We start from the raw sequence: 22,549 nt of genomic DNA on the forward strand, positions 1-22,549 counted from the left end.
CGGCTGAAGTCATGTACTATTCTCTCTTCAAGGATTTGAAGATTCTCGACACCGACCTCCGTCCCTCCGAAGTTCCTCTTATCGGATTCAATGGAGCCCCGGTCTGGCCCATTGGCATGGTCACTCTTCCCGTCCGTGCCGGATCGGTTGTTCTAGACATGGAGTTTGTGGTGGTCGATGTCCCTAGCCCCTATAATGCCATTGTCGGACGTACCTAGCTACATAAGTTAAAGGCCATCACCTCCACTTATCACCAGGTAGTCCGTTTCGTCGGCACCAATGGGCGCCAGGAAGACGTGTACGGAGATCAAACCACAGCCAAAAGATGTTACATCAACGCGGTCCGAAGCAATAAGCAGACCTCCGGGGTCAACCTCATCAAAGTCCCCGAGGCCCCAGTTCTGGAAGACGTTGGCAGGCCAGCCGACGAAAAAGCCGAAGAAGACCTTATCACCTTCCCGATTACCGAAGACGGCTCTCATTTCTTTCTCATCGGCTCCTCACTTAGCGAAATCGACCGGGACGAGACGTTCGATTTCCTTAAAAGGAACATCGAAGTATTTGCATGGACCCCGTACGAAATGCCCGGGATCGACCCCTCGTTTATCTGCCATGAACTCAACATCGACCAGGCTAAACGTCCCATTGTACAAAAAGTGCGGCGATCCTCCACGATCCATTCCGAAGCTGTAATAGACAAAGTCAATCGGCTCCTAAATGCAAAGGCCATCCGAGAAGTGCAATACCCAAAATGGTTGGCCAACACCGTAGTGGTTAAAAAGAAGAACGGTAAATGGTGAGTCTGTGTTGACTACTCCAACCTCAATGACGCCTGCCAGAAAGATTTTTTTCCCCTTCCTCGGATTGACCAGCTCATCGATGCCATAACAGGCCACGCCCGACTTAGTTTCTTGGATGCCTACCGTGGCTACCACCAGATTGCCATGAGCAAAGGTGATGTTGAAAATACGGCCTTCATTACACCCCACAAGATCTTTGGATATCTCGTTATGCCCTTCGGTCTGAAAAACGCCGGAGCGACCTTTCAGTGAATGATAACCAAGATGTTCAAGCGCCTACTCGGTGACACCATGATGGCTTACATTGACGACATGGTAGTCAAAAGTGTGGTCGCTACCGATCACTTAACTCACCTCGCCGAAACCTTCGAAATTCTCAAAAAGCACAAGCTCCGCCTCAATGCCGAGAAATGCGCCTTCGGCGTAAGCTCCGGTAAATTTCTTGGCCACATTGTCTCTCGACGCGGTATTGAAGCCGACCCCGCTCAGCTGCTTGCCATTGAAAGACTCTCGGCCCCCCACAACAAGAGAGACGTTCAGCGATTAACAGGCATGGCTGCTGCCCTAAATCGATTCATCAGTCGCTCTTCCGACAAATGTCAGCCTTTTTTCGCCCTCTTAAAGGGCAGCCGACAGAGCTTCAATTGGACAGAGGACTGTGATTGAGCCCTCCGACAGTTGAAGACCTACCTGTCCATCGCCCCATTCCTCGTCATGCCTCGGGGTCAAAGAACTTGTTCCTATACCTTGCCGTCTCCCTGCACGCTATAAGCTCGGTTCTCGTCCGACAGGAAGGACGGGAACACCAACCAATTTACTACTCAAGTAAGACGATGACCCTCGCCGAGACACGCTACCTACCATTGGCAAAGCTCGTTCTTGCCCTCGTCTCAGCCTCCTGGAAACTCGCCCCTTACTTCTAGTCACATTGTATCACTGTCCTCACCGAGTACCCACTAAAGTCTCTCCTCCAGAAGGCGGATCTTTCTAACCGAATCTCTCAGTGGGCCGTGGAACTTGCCAACTTTGAAATCCATTTTTAGCCTCGGACAATAATAAAAGCTCAGGTGCTCGCCGACTTTATCGCCAAACTTACTCCGCCCAATACTCCTGCTTCGGCTCCCATTCCAAACATCGAGGCAGTACTCCAGGCTAACCCTAGCACAGCCTGACAACTTTTTCACGGAGATGTTTGGAAAATGTATGTCGATGGCGCCTCCAACAGCCGATGTGCAGGTTCAGGTGTCGTCCTCCTTTCCCCCTCCATTGTTCTGCATGAAAACTCACTCTCCATCAACTTCTCAGCCTCTAACAATGAGGCTGAATATGAAGCACTGATCTCTGGACTCCAGACCGTCGAAGCTCTGGGTATCGAAGAACTCGTGGTTTATAGCGATTCCCAATTAGTGGTCAACTAACTCTCCGAGGAATACGAAGCTCGGGATGATCGTACCTACCTCAGCACCGCCATCCAGCTCATCAAAAACTTCAAAGCCATCTGAGTCGAACACATCTCCAGGGAATAGAATGCCCACGCCGATGCCCTTGCAGGGCTCGCCTTGGCCTGCTCGTCCGTAGGGCACCGTTCTATTTCCTTCAATTCCATTGACAAGCCCAGTTTTGAACTCAAAGCATTGGACCAAGAGGTACTCAACATAGAGCTTGGCCCGAGCTGGATGGATGAGGTCATTGGTTACCTACTAGACGACATCCTTCCCACCGACAAGAAGGACGCTCACCGACTCCGCAACAAGGCTGCTCTCTTCTGGCTCGATCCGAACGGAAAGTAAAAGGCATCATTGAAGAGCTCCACTCCGACGACAGCGACTGTCACTCCAGTGGGCGGTCCCTCACTCACCGAGCCATATCCCAGGGGTACTGGTGGCCAACAATGAAGAAGGACTCCAAAGAATTTGTCAAACGTTGCAGGAAGTGCCAAATGTTCGCCCCCATTATCCACCAACCGGCTCGGGACCTTAGTCTCCTCACCCCATGGCCTTTCTCCCAATGGGGCATGGATATCGTTAGCAAGCTTCCCGTTGCCCCCGGCGGGTTCAAATTCCTCCTGACCGCAACCGACTATTTCTCAAAATGGGTCAAAGCCGAGCCCATGGTCACTATTGAAGAAACAGACGTCATTCGTTTCGTTTGGCGAAATATTATCTCACGCTTCGGTGTTCCATTTGCAATCATCACCGACAACGAAAGGCAGTTTACAGGGTAGAAATACCAGGCCCTATTGGACGAATATGGCATCAAATGGGACACATCCACTCCGGTTTATCCCCAGGGCAACGGGCAAGCCGAAGCTGCAAATAAGGCAATCTCATCTGGACTTAAGCGCAAACTCGAATCTCGCCGGGGCAGATGGGCCGAAGAGCTACCTAGGGTGCTCTGGGGCTACCGTACCATGCCTCGGCGATCCACCGGTCATACTCCCTTCTCATTAGCATTTGGAATGGAGGCTGTCATCCCTATTCAGGTCGGGCTTCCTACCATCCGTACTGAAAACTTCAATGATTCGGTTAACAACGACAATATTGCTTCAGACCTCGACTTGGCCGAAGAGGAACGTGAAAATGCAAGGATAAAGCTCGCGTCATACAAACAGGAGGTTGCAAAGGGATACAACCGAAGTGTCCGCCTTCGGTCATTCAAGCCCGATGATCTTGTCTGGAAGAAGGTCGTGGAGAAATCAAAGAAGAAGAAGCTAATGCCCAATTGGGAAGGCCCCTACCGGGTCTTTAAGCACCTCGGCTCGGGAAACTACAAATTGGAGAAGTTAGATAGTTTTCCCATTGCTAAAACATGGAATGCAAACAACCTGAAGAAGTTCTATGGATAGTACTCGGTTACCGGAGCCCAATTCATTTCTTTAAATATGTTGCATTTCCTTTAAGTTTCAAAGGCAACTTGATTATGTAATGACAGCACCCCAACAAGGATGAATGAGAATTTTCTTTTCTTAGCACTACTTGTATTCTTTGTTTATGCTGTTTAATTACTCACACTCGGTTTGTTCTTGCCCGGACCGTTTTACACCGACTTCAGGGATATTGTTCTCTCATAGGTGATACCCTCGGACAAAATTCCCACTAAGTCGCCCCGGCCTCTTCGGTCGTTTGGACTTCTAGTCACTCGCTTTAAGGATACTCTGCTTCCTCCCGAGCCCCTTATACCGACCCACCAAAGTCTTTTACTGCTCATACTCGCTGCGTCCTGAACCTATGGCCGAAGCCATATCCCTTCGCGACTCCAGCCTACGTCCCCTAGCAGTACCACCGTCTCGCACGTCTACCCCTGGCTAGGCCTATTTTTTGCTAGCAAGTTGCCAAGGCGCCCTAAGTCCGACGCAGGGTGATGGACTGTTCAAAATTGTTCCTCACTTGCTTCGGACTAGGTCACCTGATCCTTCAGGGTCTAGCTACTGACCGGGGCCTCGATTTTTGCCCCCCTTTTCTGAGTTCAATTTTGCTTCGGATCATGCTTCGGATAATTCTTCGATAAAATTGCTCTAGAAGCGTAAACCGAAGCAGGGGGATCATCACCCATGCGGCAAGCATAAATTCATACAAGCATCTCAAAGACAAGCACAATACTTCGAGAACTAAAACATTCATTCACACAAGCTGCTAAGTGAATTGAAATATAATCCTTGTCAAACTATTACAAGTAATCCGGTCTCGGCCAACTGTTCGGCGCCAGCCACACCAAGAGACATTTACATACCCTGGAACGGCAAAATCCAAATGTTCAGAGCCGTCCAGTCAAAAGTCAATTAAAAGCGCAACATTTTCTCAAAAACGAGGGGTGTGGTTCTTTCATGTGTTGGCAGGAGCAGTAGCATTGGGATCAGCTTGATCTTCAGGGACCTGCAACTCCTCGGGATTTGGCACGGTTTCATCTTCCTCTTCAGGAAGAACGAGCTCTTCCGGAGGAGGTCGGGGCACGGCTCAGAGAACCGAATCTTCGAGAAGGTTAAGCTCGCTTACCATAACCTCATGGCAAAAGCGCATTCCATCCAGGAAGCGATCCCTATGCAGCTCGGCTTCGATATCCCGAACTTGTTTCTTATACTCCATTCCGGCCGCGTTCCAGCCTTCATCATAGCCTTTGTTCTTCGCAGCCTCCACCTCCCAGCTCGGGTCACCCTCAGAGTGGCCGCATCTTCCTCGGCTTTGATGGCCCTTCCCTCGGCAAGCACTCTTTCCCCATCACACCGTTGGAAATCTACCAAGTAAAGATCACAAGTCTCCCGGGCCACCTTCAGATCATCTTCCTTTTGCCTGAGAACTTGCTTTAGCTCCTCTATCTCCATCTCCTGAGCTTTGTTTCGGTCATTAATAGTAAGACCCTGAGTGCCAGCTTGCCAAACAGGAAGTAGAGGAAAGCAACTAAACACAAATTCCTAACCCAAGGGAATAAAAACAAAGGACAATCCCAACTCACCAACAGAAGCGCCTGAGCTATCTCCCTGGTCATATCCTCGGTGCGCCCCTTGACAGTCCTTGTGTCCCGGGGGAGAATGGTGGACCGCAGCAGCCCGTATGCCGTCCCAATGTTGCTGACAGCACTATCGGCGTGGTGGATCAGGCGCCCGGAGTAGTGGCGGACCTCTGGAGCCCAAGGCACCTCTCTTGCAGAAACCCTTGCCTCGGCGTCGGTTCCCTATCCCCTGATATCACTTCCCTGCCTCTCCTCCTTGATAAGGATTGGCTCCTTGTCCCCCCCTCGGCCGTCGTCACCTTCCTCGTGCCGAGCCCTCTTCTTCGGGCGCCCTTCTGGAGAAGTGAGGACTGCCCCCGAGCTTCTGACACCGGTTGTACCAGAGATAGGGCCTCGGTTTTGGCTCCTCGGCCTTTGGCGCCTCAGATTCAGGACCTCGCGAGCTCCTGAACCAGCCATTTCACAACTCAGCCCGGTCCTCTCTAGCATTTCGCGATCAATCTCCTCGCGAATGACACCCCGAGGTCCCAAACTGCTGCTCGTCGCTTCAGTGGACCTTTCTCCTCTTTCTCTCCTCCCTCCTCTGCCTCGTCCTCGGCTCGCCCGCGGAACCCCTTGCTACCTCGATTTCTTTTTCAAGAAGCCAGTGTAACTGGCGACATACCCGAGCAGATCAAGGGCATACCGGTTAGTGATAGGAATGGCAAAGGCGGCTGTTATTCTTGCCTGGACAGCCCTCTCCCGGAGCTCTGCAACAACGCCCTCGGCTAAAAGAAAAGCAATGAAAGAATCAGTGCATACTAAAGATGGAAGAATGTGCAGCATGTGTGTTTAAAAAAAAAAAGAGAGTTCTACCGACCAGGGGCTCCGGCCTCGAACTGTACCGTGGTGGCGGTACAACGCTCTCTCCGGGTCCGTACATAAAGTTTTCGGTAACCGAGACGTAAATACCCGCCCATTCTTCAGAGTCGGGGAGGTGGTCAATTAGAAATGTGTCATATCCCGTCCTGCACGAGAGATAGTACCGATCGTTCTTCCGGTTCACTCCCACTAAGTATACTCCGAAGAGCTCTTCAAGTGCGAAGGTCAAATTATATTGCCTTCTTAGCTCTATGATGCTGGTAATGATTCGGTAGGAGTTCACTGTAAGTTGGGAAGAGGTCAGGGTATGGGTTCGAAGCACCCGTCGAACAAATTGATGGAGCGGGAATCTGACCCCTCCCTCGATAATTGCCATCAGGGGGAAAATTAGTTCCCCGCGTCGATACGGAAGGTTTTTAGGATCAGCGTTCGGAAGAAGGCAAACCTCGACGTCCGGAGGGACTCTGTAAACCCTTTTGAATTCGGCGTAGGCGGCCGAAGAGCCATCGAAGTATTGGTTCTTGTAGAGGCAAGGCCTCATTGGTCTCCTCCGACCTCGGACCTCCTCGAGAGCGTTTGCATACGGACCCGGCCCTTGGCCCGAAGTACTGGGGGCTTCTGTCATTTTGGGGTCAAAGGCGGTCACTCGTCGTGGAGTTCTCAAAGTATCAAAGGGTTCAATGCAATCCACGAGGGTCCGGAGGAACGCCCTGGTCCAAAGCACTTCAAGAATGTCCTCGGGAATCTCGACAGGAGAGGATCCTGAGCCACTGGAACTGTCCGAGGAGAGCTCAACGACCATTCGCCCCTGCCTAGCAAAGGAGAGAATGTGCAAAAACTCATTAGCTACGTGCTTAGGGAAAAATAAGATGTCCTAGCGCTCAAAACAGAATGGTCGTTGCTCCTCGGAATAAATAGACCTCGCTTACGATCAGAGCATCCCTCTCCGAAAAGGGATCCCATGGGACCGACACTACTCCTAGGGTCTCGGGGTGATGATTGGCCTCGGGATGAGTTTGGACCTCAGGAGAAACAAGAGCAGCGCTGGACATGTCCAGTGCCACCGCGGGCCAAAAAGCGGCGAGTGGTGGCTCAGCCGTAATGCGCGCTAAAAATGACGGAAAACTTGAAGAAATTGATCAAGACATGAAGATCAAAGCGAGGAGATCAATATACCTCAATTTGGTGTAGAGATCTACGTCCAAGATACTCGAAAATCTCAATCGAAAGTAGAGAGCAGATGGCGATGACGGTTCGTCTTCAAAGCGGACGAGGGGTGCTTGTCCTGTCTCTATCTCCTCCATTTATAATGAAAGACCGAAAAAGTTACGCGGGAAATGAAGCGTCACGCATCGGGCCGTTGGATTTTTGACTTGTGTCTTCATCGGACGGTTAGTATCAAAGGTCCTGCACCGAAGTCAGGGCGCAAAAAGACTGAACCATTGGCATCCTGACGCGTGTTCCCGAAGAGACGTTTCATACCAATTAACTGACACAGCACGTGCCGAGACAGCTTCCAACTCATAGCTTTATGGCGACGGACGACGCATGGCTCCAGTTGCTGGGGCTTGTGATTTGATATTTACCGAAGTCGCTCTTAGCCTTGGTAATGAGGGCGGTTAAGGCTCGAACAAGACGGTTTGCGAGGAGAATCAACTCCCTAGAGCCGAGCCGTGAGGCTCCAAAGATTTGAGGGGCTATTGTAGTGGCTTCGGTTAGATCCTCGGTATCCTTGCCAGATGTTCCGAGCCAGAGCCCTGTGGGAGCTCAGTCAGCAGGATCGATTGGAACTATGGATCTACCATATTGCTCCGGTAATCACTCGCTTGCATGACTGAGCTCGGAATGTGCTATCAACAAAGATTCCTACTTCAGTGTGCCCGAAGCCTTCTGAGAGAGATAGTCGCACCAAATGGGCCCCAAGAAGGATCGTGCAATGAGCATTATCATTGGGATCAGATCTGGCCATGCGCTCCGTAACCGTTTTATTCCTTTCGTCATATATGACGTCACCCAAAACGGTTACCCGAGCGTACCCTCTACGCACTGACTTGGAGATCAAGTAAACCTATGTCTATAAATACGAGGGGACTCTAACCTAAAGAGGTATGCCATCATTCCCTAACCCTAAGATTTATACCTTCTCTTGAGATCTGACTTGATCATCGGAGGGTCACTGGGCTATTCCAGCCTTAGTGACTTATTGCAGGTCCAGAAGCAGGAGAGCAAACCAGCGGAAGGAGAATCCTATCCCAGGCCAAGGTCCCGTCAAATCGAACCCCTACAGTTGGAAAATCTCTCGGGTGCATTCACTGAAAAGCATTTGGTGGTTGGGCTGGGCATTGAAAATTGCAGGGAATTCAATTGAATAGCAAAACTATAAACAGTACTCCATACCTTTTAAGTGTTTTGTTTCGTAACTCCAACTTATTAAAAAGACATCATCATTATACTTTTCACATCAACTTTTTCCTCCACTTTCCCTACTTATCCATCATCATTACACTTTTACTCGCTAACTTTTCAAAATGAAATCTACTTTTAGAGACAAAATAGACAATGCACAAACTTTTACCTATTAACTTTACAAAATGGACATTTATTAAGGGACAGCCTAAAATGAAATACTGGACTCTAAATAAAGGACGTAAGGAGTGGTAAGCAAAAAAGAGCCATTTCAAATTTGGTACAAAATTTGACTCAGTAGCAAGTTTGAGGAAAAATTTGAGTAAAATCCAAATTTGGTATAAGTTTGAATAAGGAGTGGAGCTTCAATTTTGATGATTTTTACTCAAATTTAGAGATACTCTAATAAGTATGCATTCTGATAAAAAATAGGAAAAAAATTCGAAATGGTCCATGTAGTTAAGTATTTGTGTCAACTTAGTCTCTGTAGTTTTAATTGGCCCGATTTACACTCTGTACTTTTCCTTTTGTTTCAACTTGGTCCAATCACTAACTACCGTTAGGCTTTTTAACACCAAACGTGAATTGACCCCCTTTTTTGGGGATAAAATAGGAATTCTCTGATTTCCCTCTGTGGAACTACTCAAACTTTAACATCCCTAGTTAGGAATCAATGCATGGGCCAAGTGTAGGAAAATGAATGGAATGACATGGCACTATTTTTTGTAATCATTTGTGTTGTTAAGTTAGGTTATGACTTGCTAAATTTGGAACTGAGTTTATGTAATATTCTGATTTTTAGATATGGTTTATTTATCATGTTGTGACTTTTGGATTTGTATTATGTTGTGACTTTTGGACATGGTTCTATATGCATTTGAGGTTGCGTTCTTTTGAACTAAACTTAAATCTAGAAATTTTGTCCTTATTTGAATTGTTTTTGTATTTGTTAGTTTTGCGCCAAACTTTTATAGGTTATTGATTCGTCTTGACGAGAGGAATCGGAAAGTAAGTTTTTTTTAACTTTTTACTCAAGTATTTTGAGAAATAACCACTTTTTAGCATCAAAATATCTTTTTTTTGGCTAAAAAATGGTTATTTCTCAAAATACTTTGATAAAAGTAAAAAAAATTTATTTTTCCGATTCCTCCCGTCGAGGCAAATCAATAACTCACAAAAGTAACAAATGCGAAGAAAATCAAATAAGGACAATTTTCAAATTTAAGTTACGTTTAAGTTAAATTCAAAAGAATGGGCATTCAAAAAAATAAGATATCTTAGTATTTATACTAGTGGTTATGTTGCCTTATAACTGATCATAAAAATGCTAAATTGGAGGGTAACTTGTTTTTTTTTTGTAGAAAACTATAACCAAATTTTACTCATTACCAAAATCCGAAATCCAAACTTAATACCAGTGATTAACATTAGAAATGGAAGAATGAGCTGTATTTTGGTTCAGATGTATATTAAGGCAAGAGGTGAATGAAAAAATTACTGTTTTAACCCCAAAAGAGGAACCCATTTGTGTTTGGCGTTAAAAAGGCTAACGACAGTTAGTAATTGGACCAAGTTGGAATAATATGGAAAGTGCAATTCGTTTGCCATTTTAGTTTTGTTTTCCAATCATTACTCTACTTCTTTCTCTAATCATTACCCTATTTTTTCAATTATTACTTTCACATCTCTCTCTATCTCTCTCCAATCATTACCCCTATCTTCAATCATTATTCTATTTCTCTCTCCACCCACTACCAAAACTAAACTAAACTAAACTAAACTAAATTAAACTCTCAACTAAACACAAGTGTAAATCGAACCAATTAAAATTGTAGGAACCGAATTGACACAAATATTTAACTATAGAGACCATTTCGATTTTTTTCCCAAAAATATATCCTATACCCCACGTATTACATCCGTCCTCCTCGGATCAAAATAAAGAAACTTTTGATAGAAGTGGCAAATCACCAGAAAAAATAAAGCAAAAAGTCAATTACCAAAAGGACACTCCTGGTTCAGCACACCAACTTTGATCTATTTTCTTGCCAGGGGCTTTCCTTGAATAATAAAAAATTCAGGTTCCGTTCCAGAAATCTTTTTAAAAAATAAGTATTTATTTTGAAATTTCTCAAAAAAAAATAAGAAGGGTTGTTCCAGAAAACTCAAATAAGCAGCTTATTTCACATTTTCAAACTCAAAAATAACGTAAATGAAAAATAATTTTTCAATTTTTTTTGCACCGTATTAAAAATCTCAATGAGATCTATTGATAGGAAAATTATTTGTGTAAACACATAATTTTTAAGCTTAAAATTACTTTAACCAAAAAATAAGTACTTATTTTTTATTTTGTGGAACAAGCCTTATTATTGAACAAAAAATAAAAACTTATTCAAGTTCTGTACCGGTGCCTCATTCCTATTTCCATCCATAGATAGATTCCGCTTACCCTAAGGTTGCAGAGGCTTTCAATCTTCGTTTCCTGCACTCTTTGTTTCCCTACCATCTTGAGAAGCATAACAACGGAAAAAGCATGGCTGGGGAAGCACTTCTCGGCGCTGCATTTGGAGTGTTGCTTGACCGTTTGACTTCCAAGGAGTTCATCAACTTCTTCCGGTGTCGAAAGCATGACGAAAGGCTTCTCAAGAAGCTTAAGTTGAAGTTGCTTGGACTTAATAAGGTGCTCAATGATGCAGAGGACAAGCAGTTCACTGATCGAGATGTGAAAAAATGGCTGGATGAGCTTAAAGATGCCGTTTACGACGCCGAAGACTTAGTGGATGCGATTGCTACTGGGGCTTTGCGGTGCAAGGTGGAAGCCGAGTACCAAAGCGGCCCAAACGAGGTACAGTCTCTGATCTCGTCCTTCACTAAATTTTTCGACGGTAAGATAGAGTCCAAGTTAGAGAGGATGATTGAAAGATTAGAAGATTTTACGAAAGAAAAAGACTCACTTGGTTTGAGAAAAGTTGCTGGACGGAACTGGTCCCAAACCAGGTTGTCAACAACTTCTTTGGTGGATGAATCTTGTGTTTACGGACGGGAGAATGACAAGGAAGAGATAATGAAATTGTTGCTGTCTGATGGAGAAAGTAGTTACGATGTGATCCCGATTGTCGGGATGGGTGGGATGGGCAAGACCACCCTTGCTCAACTTTTGTACAATGATTGCACAGTGGATGCGCATTTTGGTGAGAAAGCATGGGTATATGTTTCTGACGTATTTGATGTTGAAAAAGTCACAAGAACAATTGTCGAGGCAGTCAACGGGCGGGCTTCGGACGAAAGGGACCTAAACTCGCTTCAGGTCAAGCTGAAGGAATCATTGAGTGGGAAAAAGTTTCTTATTGTCTTGGATGATGTTTGGATTGAGAACTATGCCCATTGGGACGTCTTGAAGGCTCCTTTCAGATCTGGAGCACACGGGAGTAAGATCATCGTTACGACGCGCAATGAGAGGGTTGCATCTATTATGCAAACAGTTCCTAGTCATGGTTTGAAGGAATTACCCGAGGAAGATTGTTGGAAGTTGTTTTCCAGACTTGCATTTGAGAAGGGAGACTGCAATGCACATCCTATCCTTGAAAGAATTGGCAAGGAGATAGTGAGAAAATGTAAAGGTTTGCCTTTGGCTGCAAAAACACTGGGTGGTCTTTTACGCTCCCAACGAGATGTTGAATGTTGGAATAATATACTGCTAAGTGCCATATGGGAGTTATCAGAGGAGAAAAGCAATATCCTTCCAGCATTAGGATTGAGCTATCATTATCTCCCCTCACATTTAAAAAGATGTTTTGCTTACTGTTCCATATTTACTAAGGATTGTGAATTCGACATGAATGAATTAGTCTCAATTTGGATAGCAGAAGGTTTTTTGGTGAAGCCCAAGAATAGTAAAACAGTGGAAGAAGAAGGTTATGAGTGCTTCCGGGAATTGCTTTCAAGATCATTTTTTCAGATATCAAATACGAATAATTCTTTGTTTGTCATGCATGATCTTGTTCATGATTTAGCTCAATACGTGATGGGAGATTTCGTTTATAGGCTAGAGGATGGCAAGGGTGTTGCTGAAAAGGTTCGTCATTTCTCGTTTGTTCGACGTAGATTTTGTAGCTTTGAGAAGTTCAAGGAAATAAGGGAGGCTAAGTGTTTAAGAACTTTCCTATCATTCAAGCGTATAGGTGATTCAGTCGAGTTGAGCAAAAAGGTTGTGGATGAGATTTTGCCGAGATTGACACGCTTACGACTGTTGTCACTGTCGGAATATAGGATTAAAGAATTGCCTTATTCAATTGGCGATTTGATACATCTACGCTTGTTGGACCTTTCTTGCACGCAAATCAGGGAGTTGCCGGAATCAATTTGTGCACTGTATAATTTAGAAACATTGTTGTTATTTGAATGTGATCTTCTTACAACATTACCGGCAGATCTTGTAAGACTGATTTCATTGCGTCATCTTGATTTAAGCGGAACCAACTTAAAAGAGATGCCAATGAATATAAGTAGGTTGAAAGATCTCCAACAATTAACTGTTTTTGTAGTAGGAAAGTGCACGGGTATTAATGAGTTGGGAGAGTTTCATTGCCTTCGAGGAAAAATCTCCATCTCAGGATTGCAAAATGTAAAGAGTGGCCACGAAGCATTGGAAGCAGAGATGAGTGAGAAAAGACACCTTGAAAGGCTAGCATTGAAATGGTATAGCACTACAGAGGATTCACAGAATGCAAGAGATGTACTTAAACAGCTGAAGCCTCATACAAACTTGAAGCACCTTGAGATTAAAAACTATGGACGCACAAGATTTCCTACTTGGTTAGGAGATCAATCATTTTGCAATATGGTATCATTAGGTTTGGAGAATTGCAAGAATTGCTTTTCCTTGCCCCCACTTGGTCAAATGCCCTCTTTGAAAGAGCTTAGCATCGAAAGGATGCCGGGAATAACGAGCGTGGGTTGTGAATTTTATGGAGAGAGTGGTTCTTTAAGAAAACCGTTTCAATCTCTCGAGACTCTACGTTTTGAGAACATGTCGGGGTGGGAGGACTGGTATATATTAGATGCTGGAGAGTTCTCTCGGCTTCAAAAGCTTGAGGTAATCAATTGTCCCAAGCTGATCGGACACTTACCCACGAAGGTGCTTTCTTTGGTGGGACTTGAGATAGTGAATTGCCCAAAGCTTGTGGCTTCACTTTCAATGTCTACTTCTATACGCAAGCTAGTGTTGAACGAATGCCAAGGGGTACAGTTGGAGGGGCAAAGTGTGCCTTCTGTTGAAAAACTGGAGATTTCAGGCTTTGAAAGCTTGAAGGAATTTGCAAGCGAGCTGGTAACACTAACAAATCTGAAGGAGCTGACGGTAGAGAATTGTCCAAGGCTATATGAGGAACTATCTGAGGAAATGAGCCATTGTTACATGTCCCTTGAAAGATTGGATCTGAGTTACTGCGAGAGACTCAAATCCCTCCCACTGGGTTTATTCCCAAAGCTTCGATCTGTAAAAATTTGGCATTGTACAAATTTTGAGACCCTATTGATTCCAGATGGGATTGAGCTCCAAAATCTGACATTACTTGAGTCACTTTCCATCGGTGATTGCAATAATATGTTATCTTTTCCTTGCGGAGGATTACCTGCTCCAAATCTGTCTATTTTATTGGTCGATTGTTGCAAGAAACTGGAGGCTCTGCCAGAACAAATGCACACCCTTCTCCCATCTCTTCAGTCATTAGTGTTACATGATTGTCCAAAAATTGAGTCTTTTCCGGAAGGGGGTCTGCCCTCCAAATTAGGTGCTCTTGATATCAGGAATTGCACGAAACTTGTGGGTGGCCGAAGAGATTGGGGTTTGCAAACACTACCCTCTCTCACAAGTTTTTCACTGTTCGGTAAATCTGGAGATGTGTTGGAGTCGTTCCCCGAGGAGGGGCTACTGCCCCCCACTCTTACATTTCTTAGCTTCGAACGTCTGCTGAATCTCAAATCACTCAACAAAAGGGGCCTTCAACGTCTTGGTTCTCTTGACTCCATGCTTATTTTCGATTGCCCTCAGCTCCAATCCTTGCCAGAAGAGGGGCTTCCCACTTCCCTCTTTGAGCTGCAAATTCGTGACTGCCCATTGCTGAAACCTCATTGCCGGAGGGAGGAAGGAGAAGACTGGCATAAGATTGCTCACATCCCTTTTATAAAAATCGATGGTGAAGTAATCAGTGAATAAGTCTATCTATGCTATGTGGCTAGGGAAGACCAAAGCTTCCCACTAAGGTATTTGTTCTGCACTGCATATAGAATACTTACAAGAAAAATTCGACCTGTCATCATTTCATTCCATTCATCTTCTGATTTTTCTGTTATTAATTCTCCGGCTAGCCATTTTTAATTTCTCAACGACTTCTCTTTGTTTTTGCATGTAGAAGTATGGGCTTCACATTCATTTCTTTTCCTCATGAATTTTTTAGTTATTTCTCTCTCTCTCTCTCTCTCTCTCTCTCTCTCTCTCTCTCTCTCTCTCTCTCTCTTTGCATATGCAGAAAGGTGATTTGATCAAGCAGTATAGCAGATTGATTCAACCGCATTTGGACCTACAACTATACAATACAATAATAGAACACATTTAGTCCCCAATCATTGAGGGTATGGGCGCCTGGGCAGGGCCTTTGGCAATATATGCACAAAGTGGACCTACGACTACAAACAATAAAAATAACGACCACAAATCTAATTGGCATTGGTGTCCATTCTGAGATCGTTTGTAAATTATTTTACCATTTGATCCTCATGTTTATAAGCCGAAAAGCCCTTACCAAATACAGGATGATTAGGCATGTAGCGGAATAACCTGAAGAAATTCGATATCATAAGCCTGTCCTTGTTAATTCTCTTAAATATTTGAGCTGTTTGCCATTGATTTTAGTGCTCGTTTAAGCCTTCATGTTAAGTTCTTTTTCAGTGTCATGCAACTCACTTTATTTTTTGCTCACAAACTTTTTTTTACTTTGGATTAGTCGAAGACCACAGCTTTCCAATGTTCTTATTTGCTTTTCAAGTTCCTGAGTTTGGAAGTTAGCTGACTGATAACAAACAGCTAGAGGCATGTACAGCTATGGGGGTTTGATTTCTCATCTTTCTTCGGTATGTGAGCGTTGTATTCTTTTCTGGCTTGGAGTTTATAGTTTTCTAAATAATGACGGGAATATTGACAATTTTTTTTTCAAAAGATGCACACAATGTTTCTTAATTGTATAAATCAGCATAGAATTGCCTTTCAATTGGTTCCATGGTGGTGCATTCCACTTGGTTAAATGCTTAGCTACACAAGGTCTGAAATTTCTGTTGAAGACTGAGTAACATATTTCAGATATTTTGGACCCTTTCCTTGAGTGGTTTAGCCAAAGATGTTAGCGTTTTCCACTTGCTTTTTGCATTCCACTTGATTTTGTTGAATCACTAGCTATTATAAACTACTTTGGTCCTTCTGTAGAGCATCTAAGCTATACTACATATTTCTCTAATTCAGTGGTTAATTTTTCTAGGTTGGTGTTCTACTCAGCATAAGCTCTTTCAAAATCACAAAATCTCAATCATGTGGCTGTTATTTGATATAAGCTTACAACGAGGCTTATAAAAGCAGGCTGATCTTGGGTGGCCAAAATTGTATGAAGCGATGGCCGTTCATTTAGGCCGTGTTTGGATTATGACTTTATGGAGGGAAGCGCACGTATTGCCTTGGCATTACATGATTGTGACCAAACCACTTTCTAGTGTGTGACAGGGAGGAAACGAAGTTAGGTACCATAAATAAGTCTGTGGTGCTTCTATCTTTATGTCTGTTCATCACAAATTCAGTGACATTTTCCTTGGATTTCTGCTTTTATGAATCCTATTTGTATGAGCTGGAGTGAAAGTGTAATGGGCCTACTTTTTTCTATTTTAAATTTTTTTGCAGCAATATTGTAGCCCCCATTTGGATGTTAATGTTCTACATTAGGTACTTGCTTTGAAGGGACAAGTTAAGTTCCTCTCATAATCCACGTTATATACGAGAATAACCAAATTGGTATTCTTAATAAGAAAGAGGCACAAACACAGCTTTTTTTTTTGTTCGTACTCTGCAGATTAACTTGTGATCCTTGGAGTCAGTACCACAAAGTAGTCGTGATCAAAATACAATGCAGACAGATCCTCTTATGGAAACTCAGAATATAAGCAATCACTATCATTTCTGACAAGTGATGCATATCTGCTAGACTTAACAGATGTTTATGGATGTACATGAACAATGAACCTTTACTGTTTTGCATAGTATTGTAGGATTCTGAACTTTAAACTGCAATTATTTGAGATTGATCCACCTCTTGAACAAGAGCAAGCAAAAAAGGGGGAAAATGAGAGAGAAATAGATGTTTCTTTAATTGCTGATTCTGATATTCCTGAACCACTACATTTTTTAAATGTACTTGAAGTTTTGTATTATGGGCATCGAAGGCTTTCGAGTTATGATTTACGATTTAAATTTGGAGTTTGGTACCTGGTTAGATAGATCATTGTTACTGCTTTTGTACAGAGGACATGATGAAAGAGTGTGGGAGAATACTCGTAAAATTGGGCCTCAAAAGAAAGTTTCCAGCTGGACTGGCTGTGTTTGACCTATTGCAATTGTAACTAGATTACATAGATTCCTACTTTTACTTCTAGTTTTGTATTTGGTACTTTTTTATGTGATAAGAAGAGCCACCTCAAGGTTACTAGTACCATATGATGGATAGTTTGTTTTTAGTTTTCTACCGTTCTACGTTGATGTTCGAAGTGAAATAAGCTCTTCTACCATTTGTCTGAAGTGGGGCTACGTTGCTGCAACGTGTTTTCCAGCTGATGATTTTGTGTCGCTATTATGGCAGAGAAAGAAGTACCCAAGTCTCTGGCTTTCGACAGCTTTCAGTTACAAGCAGGACACGCATACGGTGCTGGTCCATCCAGTTTTGGCACAGTTGAGGCCCCTCAACATTATTACCAGGTGCTTAATCTTTTAATTTTTTTGCACAGAACTACTAATATAGTTGTTTTTCGGCTATTGTCTAACTTTAGAATGTGCTACTTTGCTTCTAGTAATATTTTCACTCTTTTAGTAGTTTGTCCCTTCTTTATTCTGTAGGAAACAGACTAACAGTACCATCGCAACAGCAACAAAGCATTCCAACGGATCCCTATGGGGAAAATTACTAACAGTAATTTAGCTATTCATTTGGGAGAGGATGTGGTGCTCCTGCCCCATATCAGCCAGCACCAAGCCTCAAATGTTTGTGCCATCCCAAGCACCTCAATTTCAACAGGTATTTACGTAGTTGGGTTTAATTCCACTAGAGGAGTACATAATTTCTTGTACTAAAAGAATTATGATAGTGTCTTCCGTAGTTGTTAGCTTGCTTTGCTGGAAGATTTTTGTCCTTCCGTGGCGGTTATTGCTACTTAAAAGTTTTTGGGTTAGCTATAAATCTCGTAGACAGAAATCAAATTCTCAACTTTGAAGCTTTCCAACTCTGATGATTGTTTGGCAGAACTTCTGGTGTTTGCGATTGTAATAGCATGAACCTGTTGTTCCTTAGTTTCACTAAAATAATTTCTTCCTATTTTGTTTCTCTTCCATCAATTTACTTTAATGTACTTTCCAACTGTCATTTAATACAAGGAAATTAGGCTGCAAAATCTGATTCTGTTGAGATGTTTATACATCAATATCAGATGAACTTTGCCACACACCAGTAACCCCTCAGACTGCAGTAAAACACTTCGTCCCTGCAACCCCTCAGGTGTTGAGCAACGTGGAGCAATACCCGCAGCCGACATTGGGTTCTCAGCTGTATCCAGTATGTTTGTTTTTATGAGATTAAATTTACTTAGACCTTTGTAACTGTTTCAATGTTGCATTGCGGTGTACTGAAATTTACTCTTTAATTTCATTTTTCAGGGAACTGGCAACCCTATTTATCAAACAGGACCTCGTGTTGGTGGTTCACTTGGCACTATTCTATCTCAAGTATGTCCAGTTCCTGGACATAAGATGTCTCAGGTTTTGGCTCCGACCCCAGCATCTAGGGGATTTATGCCGGTTACAAGTGCAAGAGTCCAAAGACCTGGCATGGGTCCAACACAGCCCTCCAGCCCTACTCAGCCAGCACAAGTTCAACCAGCCATAACTCCTGCCTCAACCACACCTACAGTACAGACCAGTGGATACTTCAAATGTACTTGGTAACGGTGTTTCTTTTCCTATTGTTTTATGTTTCGTGATCTTTTTAGTTAGACTTGGGGCTTTACAGGTTTCAATCCTTTATTTTGCAATGATGCACTTTCAAACATGTCGATGTGTATTTTTTCCAAACCTGTGAATTGAACCAGATAGGGATAAGTTCTAAAACTACTTAATGATAAAAATGATGTAACATTCAACAAACTAACTCACTAAAAGAAGGAAAAGGGTCCACGAAATCCAAACTCCGTTTCGGAAAGTGTGATTTCAAATCTTCATATTTTGGAGAAAATGAATTTTTTTTTTTACAGAGATACTGCCTCATCTAATTTGTGTTGCTCTCTGCTCATTTGTAAATAATGTGCTTCAGCCCAGCAAAGACCTTGTCATTATGATCTTGACGCGGTTTTTTAATGAGACATCAGAAGCACTGGGAGTTTCACGTGCAAATCCAGCTAAGAAGCGGGAAATTGAGGATAACTCCAGGAAAATAGGTGCCTTGTTTGCCAAGCTTAACAATGGGGACATCTCCAAAAATGCCTCTGAAAAACTTGTTCCGCTTTGTCAGTCTTTGGACAATGGTGATTTCGGTACTGCCCTTCCAATCCTGGTACCACTCCTATCTTAATTTCTTTACCATAAATCAAATTAATTACAATCATTTTCCCCCTATTATGTCTTTTGTCTTCTGTTTTGATCCTTGCATTTATCCTGCCTTGCACAGGTGCAACTCACCACTAGTGACTGGGATGAGTGCAATTTCTGGCTTGCAAACTTAAACGAATTATCAAGAGTCAAGACTCGGCAAAATGTGAGATGAATTGGAATGGTAAATTTCACCCAGCATTAAAATTGGAGCCGAGCATTAAAATTGGAGTTCGAAACTCATCGCTTGTGGCTCTCTGCAGATGAATTGGAACGGTAAATTTCACCCAGCATTAAAATTGGAGCCGAGCATTAAAATTGGAGTTCGAAACTCATCGCTTGTGGTTCTCTGCCAGGGCTCTGATACCTTTATACACAAGAACTCAGATTTTCAGTTAGGCTACGGCAGGCTCATGGTTCTAATTTCTTGGTGTTTTGTAAGCAGTAAAAAGATGGAAGTGCTCAGGACATTCGTGGTCTTTGCTGATCGGTATACAGTTATATTTGTAGTGTTTAAAAATAGATATAAGAATTACAGTCCATGCATTAAGTTGCTTTGGGTGAATAGTTTCCAACTTCTTGTCCCTTGTGTGTTTTGGAGGCCATTGATTTGTACTTCTAATGACTACTGAATAAGATTAATCCCTGTTTAGTTTTGTCCATTGGTGAGCTCTTTCTAGACCCACCTCGATTTTTGGACCTCTCTCATTTTTGGAGCTTGTTGTGATCGTTAAGTGCACCAAATTTCATGTTGGTTGTATAGCAACCAAGCACATGGTAGTTACATATTTATATATCTTAGATAAAAATGTCTTCCAGTCAAATATTGCTTTTTGACTGCAAATGAAATGCACATGAACCAAATCGTTTCTGTTGTGGGTGAGTAACATTTGGAAAGCTTTTTAACTTGGGAGTGTCAGCTTAAAAGATTATCGGTTTCTGATCCCATGTTTGCATACGAATTACTAGTATTATGCGGGTGTATACTATGCTGTCTTAGTATTATTGTAAAACTTTTCCTTTGGTAAATAAGTTCAGTCAGAGAATACTTGGTGGGTTTGGGACGGGTGGGATTCAAATATTACTTTTTGACTGCAAACGAAATGCACATGATCCAAATCATCTCTATTTTGTTCTTGTTACATGAACATGGAACTCCTCTCTTTCTCTGTACCCTATAGGGGGAGTTGAAATATGATCTTTATGCAGTCGTGGTGCATACGGAACTCTCATCCACTTGTGGGCACTACTATTGCTTTGTTCGTTGCGCTCAAGAAGTATGGTACAAGTTCGACGACTCAAAGGTAATGCTTGAGTTTTCAATTGAGATTCACCTTGCATCTGAGATTGGAATATATTTGGTGGATACTTGAAATGAACAAGTTCTGGCCTTTGTTAAGAAATGTTACTCATTTTAGAGTCGAAATTAATGTTTGAGTGGCATTTTCCTTAGGTTGCTAGGGTTGGAGAAGATTTTGTGCTTTCTCAGGAAGCTTACATTCTATTCTACGCGAAGCAGGGCACACCCTGGTTTTCAAGTTTTTTGGTAACGGAAAATTCCTACGTAGACCAATATAATCCAACCATCCACCCAAGTCAGTTTTGGATAGCACGGATCGCATCTGTACATCATCCCCCAATGTGACGAGCAATTGTTACTCTGAAGTCAAGAAAGCAAGAGAGGAAGTGGTTGGCGTTTTTGTGGAGTCTTTTAACGGGTACAGAAATGGTGTTCAAGGCAATGAGGCTAAAGCCGATCCCCCCAGTATATTTACTCCAGCGCCTCTGGTAATGAGTAGTTCTCCCAATGGAACATCTGATAAGGTTGAGAAAAAGTTCTCTCCATCAGTGCTCAAAGAAAATAAGTGCAATCAGGAGTTCAGTGAAATTAAAAACGGTGCCAATATTACTCTATCAATGCCCCTCAGATCCCATAGCCCTGATATATACGCAGAAGAGGGTCCAGGTAAATTACTTTGGCTAGTTTCAGATCAATGTTAGTACATATACATCTCTTATTAGTTATTGGATATTTTTGAGATAGGAGTGACTCATTAACTCCATGAATTGGGCGGGAATTTGCAGTCTCGAGTTATTCTATCCCGCGTGATCATCTGATACCAGAGAAACAAGTTCCATGTAAAAGAAAACTGGACGAGGATCTGGAGGATTCACGGAAAAAGCAGGCGGCTTTTAAGCTGTTGAAAAACATGCCCAATGACAGGAGCTCAAAATTACTGGCTGCCATGAATGGGTCCCATGACCTGATTGGTAAGAAAATCAGGATAAAAGAATTGCCTTCAAATAGAAACAACAGGGCTTCGAGTACTAGCCACAAGCCCAATCTTGACTCGTTCTTGCGTCCGGTGGCTGCTGGAAGTTTACGCTGAAAAGATGCAAAATTTTTGGTGAATCTAATGTTGTTTCCTAGATGTTTATATTTAAACTTCTCTTGTTCGTGCGAAAATGGGGAAAATTCAAGCTGCATAGCCTTTTTTCAGTTCACTCCTTGTGGGTAATTAAGAGGAGGTAGTTTTGGCATGGGGGTTTGTTTTCTTGTGAAGTCCAGTTGAGGTTTCATTCCCTCTGACGAACTCATGCCTTTGAATGTAACATAAATGAGAAACAACTTTATCTATTGTTGAGCCTATGGTTGTGAGAATTCAGCTTTACTTTTTCATTCATCACAAAATAAAAAAATAAAATCAGTACAAAATAAAAACATTGAGAGAGCCTCGTATAATTCAGTTTTGCTTTTACAGTGATTTGGGTGAGCATCTCCAGCACTTGACTTCAAATTAGAGACCCCAAATTTTTTTGAAGGCTTATTATATAACATGTTGGCATCTCTAATTTGACATCTAAGCCACCTCTCTAACCCTTATACCAAAATAGAGCTCAAAAACTCAAACGTGCATAATGTTTGAACTTTTTTTTTTCTCGGCACAATGTTTGAACTAAGGGTAATTTTTTGAAAAGGAAAAAACTCAAACGGTAAGTTTCATACTTCTAAACGATTAGAATTTGAAAATTGGTATAGCAGCTAGGGCTGTCAAAATTGGCAGGTGGTGTCAAAGCCATGTAGGCTTTGGCATGAGTGAAGGCATATGGGTTGGATTAAGAGTTGATGTCAAAAGTGATC

The 22,549-nt window shown here is 42.9% G+C and overlaps 3 protein-coding genes across 6 annotated transcripts in view; all 3 read left to right on the forward strand.

Moving 5' to 3' along the window:
• The window catches only part of LOC131333679 (ubiquitin carboxyl-terminal hydrolase 21-like), a 75,699-nt gene extending 53,634 nt beyond the window's left edge, over nt 1-22,065 (forward strand). The window contains exon 8 of the mRNA XM_058368337.1: nt 21,493-22,065. Coding sequence (XP_058224320.1) covers nt 21,493-21,797 — 305 coding nt within the window. The 3' untranslated portion in view covers nt 21,798-22,065. The remainder of the gene's footprint in view (nt 1-21,492) is intronic.
• The window catches only part of LOC131333672 (putative disease resistance RPP13-like protein 1), a 37,547-nt gene continuing 25,932 nt past the window's right edge, over nt 10,935-22,549 (forward strand). For 2 of the 4 annotated variants that reach the window (XM_058368310.1, XM_058368311.1), the window contains exons 1-3: nt 10,935-14,780; nt 15,521-15,647; nt 16,049-16,304. In XM_058368310.1, coding sequence (XP_058224293.1) covers nt 11,050-14,733 — 3,684 coding nt within the window. In that variant the 5' untranslated portion in view covers nt 10,935-11,049 and the 3' untranslated portion in view covers nt 14,734-14,780; nt 15,521-15,647; nt 16,049-16,304. Of the gene's footprint in view, nt 14,781-15,520; nt 15,648-16,048; nt 16,305-17,413; nt 17,531-17,667; nt 17,705-22,549 lie in introns of those variants that run through there. The other 2 variants (XM_058368309.1, XM_058368312.1) reach the window with 2 other exon arrangements.
• The window catches only part of LOC131333725 (protein transport protein SEC31 homolog B-like), a 35,432-nt gene continuing 30,395 nt past the window's right edge, over nt 17,513-22,549 (forward strand). Inside the window, exons 1-2 of the mRNA XM_058368431.1 lie at nt 17,513-17,529; nt 18,255-18,379. The gene's annotated coding sequence lies outside the window, so the exon portion shown is untranslated. The remainder of the gene's footprint in view (nt 17,530-18,254; nt 18,380-22,549) is intronic.

This window comes from Rhododendron vialii, chromosome 7a, assembly GCF_030253575.1.
Source record: "Rhododendron vialii isolate Sample 1 chromosome 7a, ASM3025357v1".
In the NCBI taxonomy this organism is placed as follows: domain Eukaryota; kingdom Viridiplantae; phylum Streptophyta; class Magnoliopsida; order Ericales; family Ericaceae; genus Rhododendron; species Rhododendron vialii.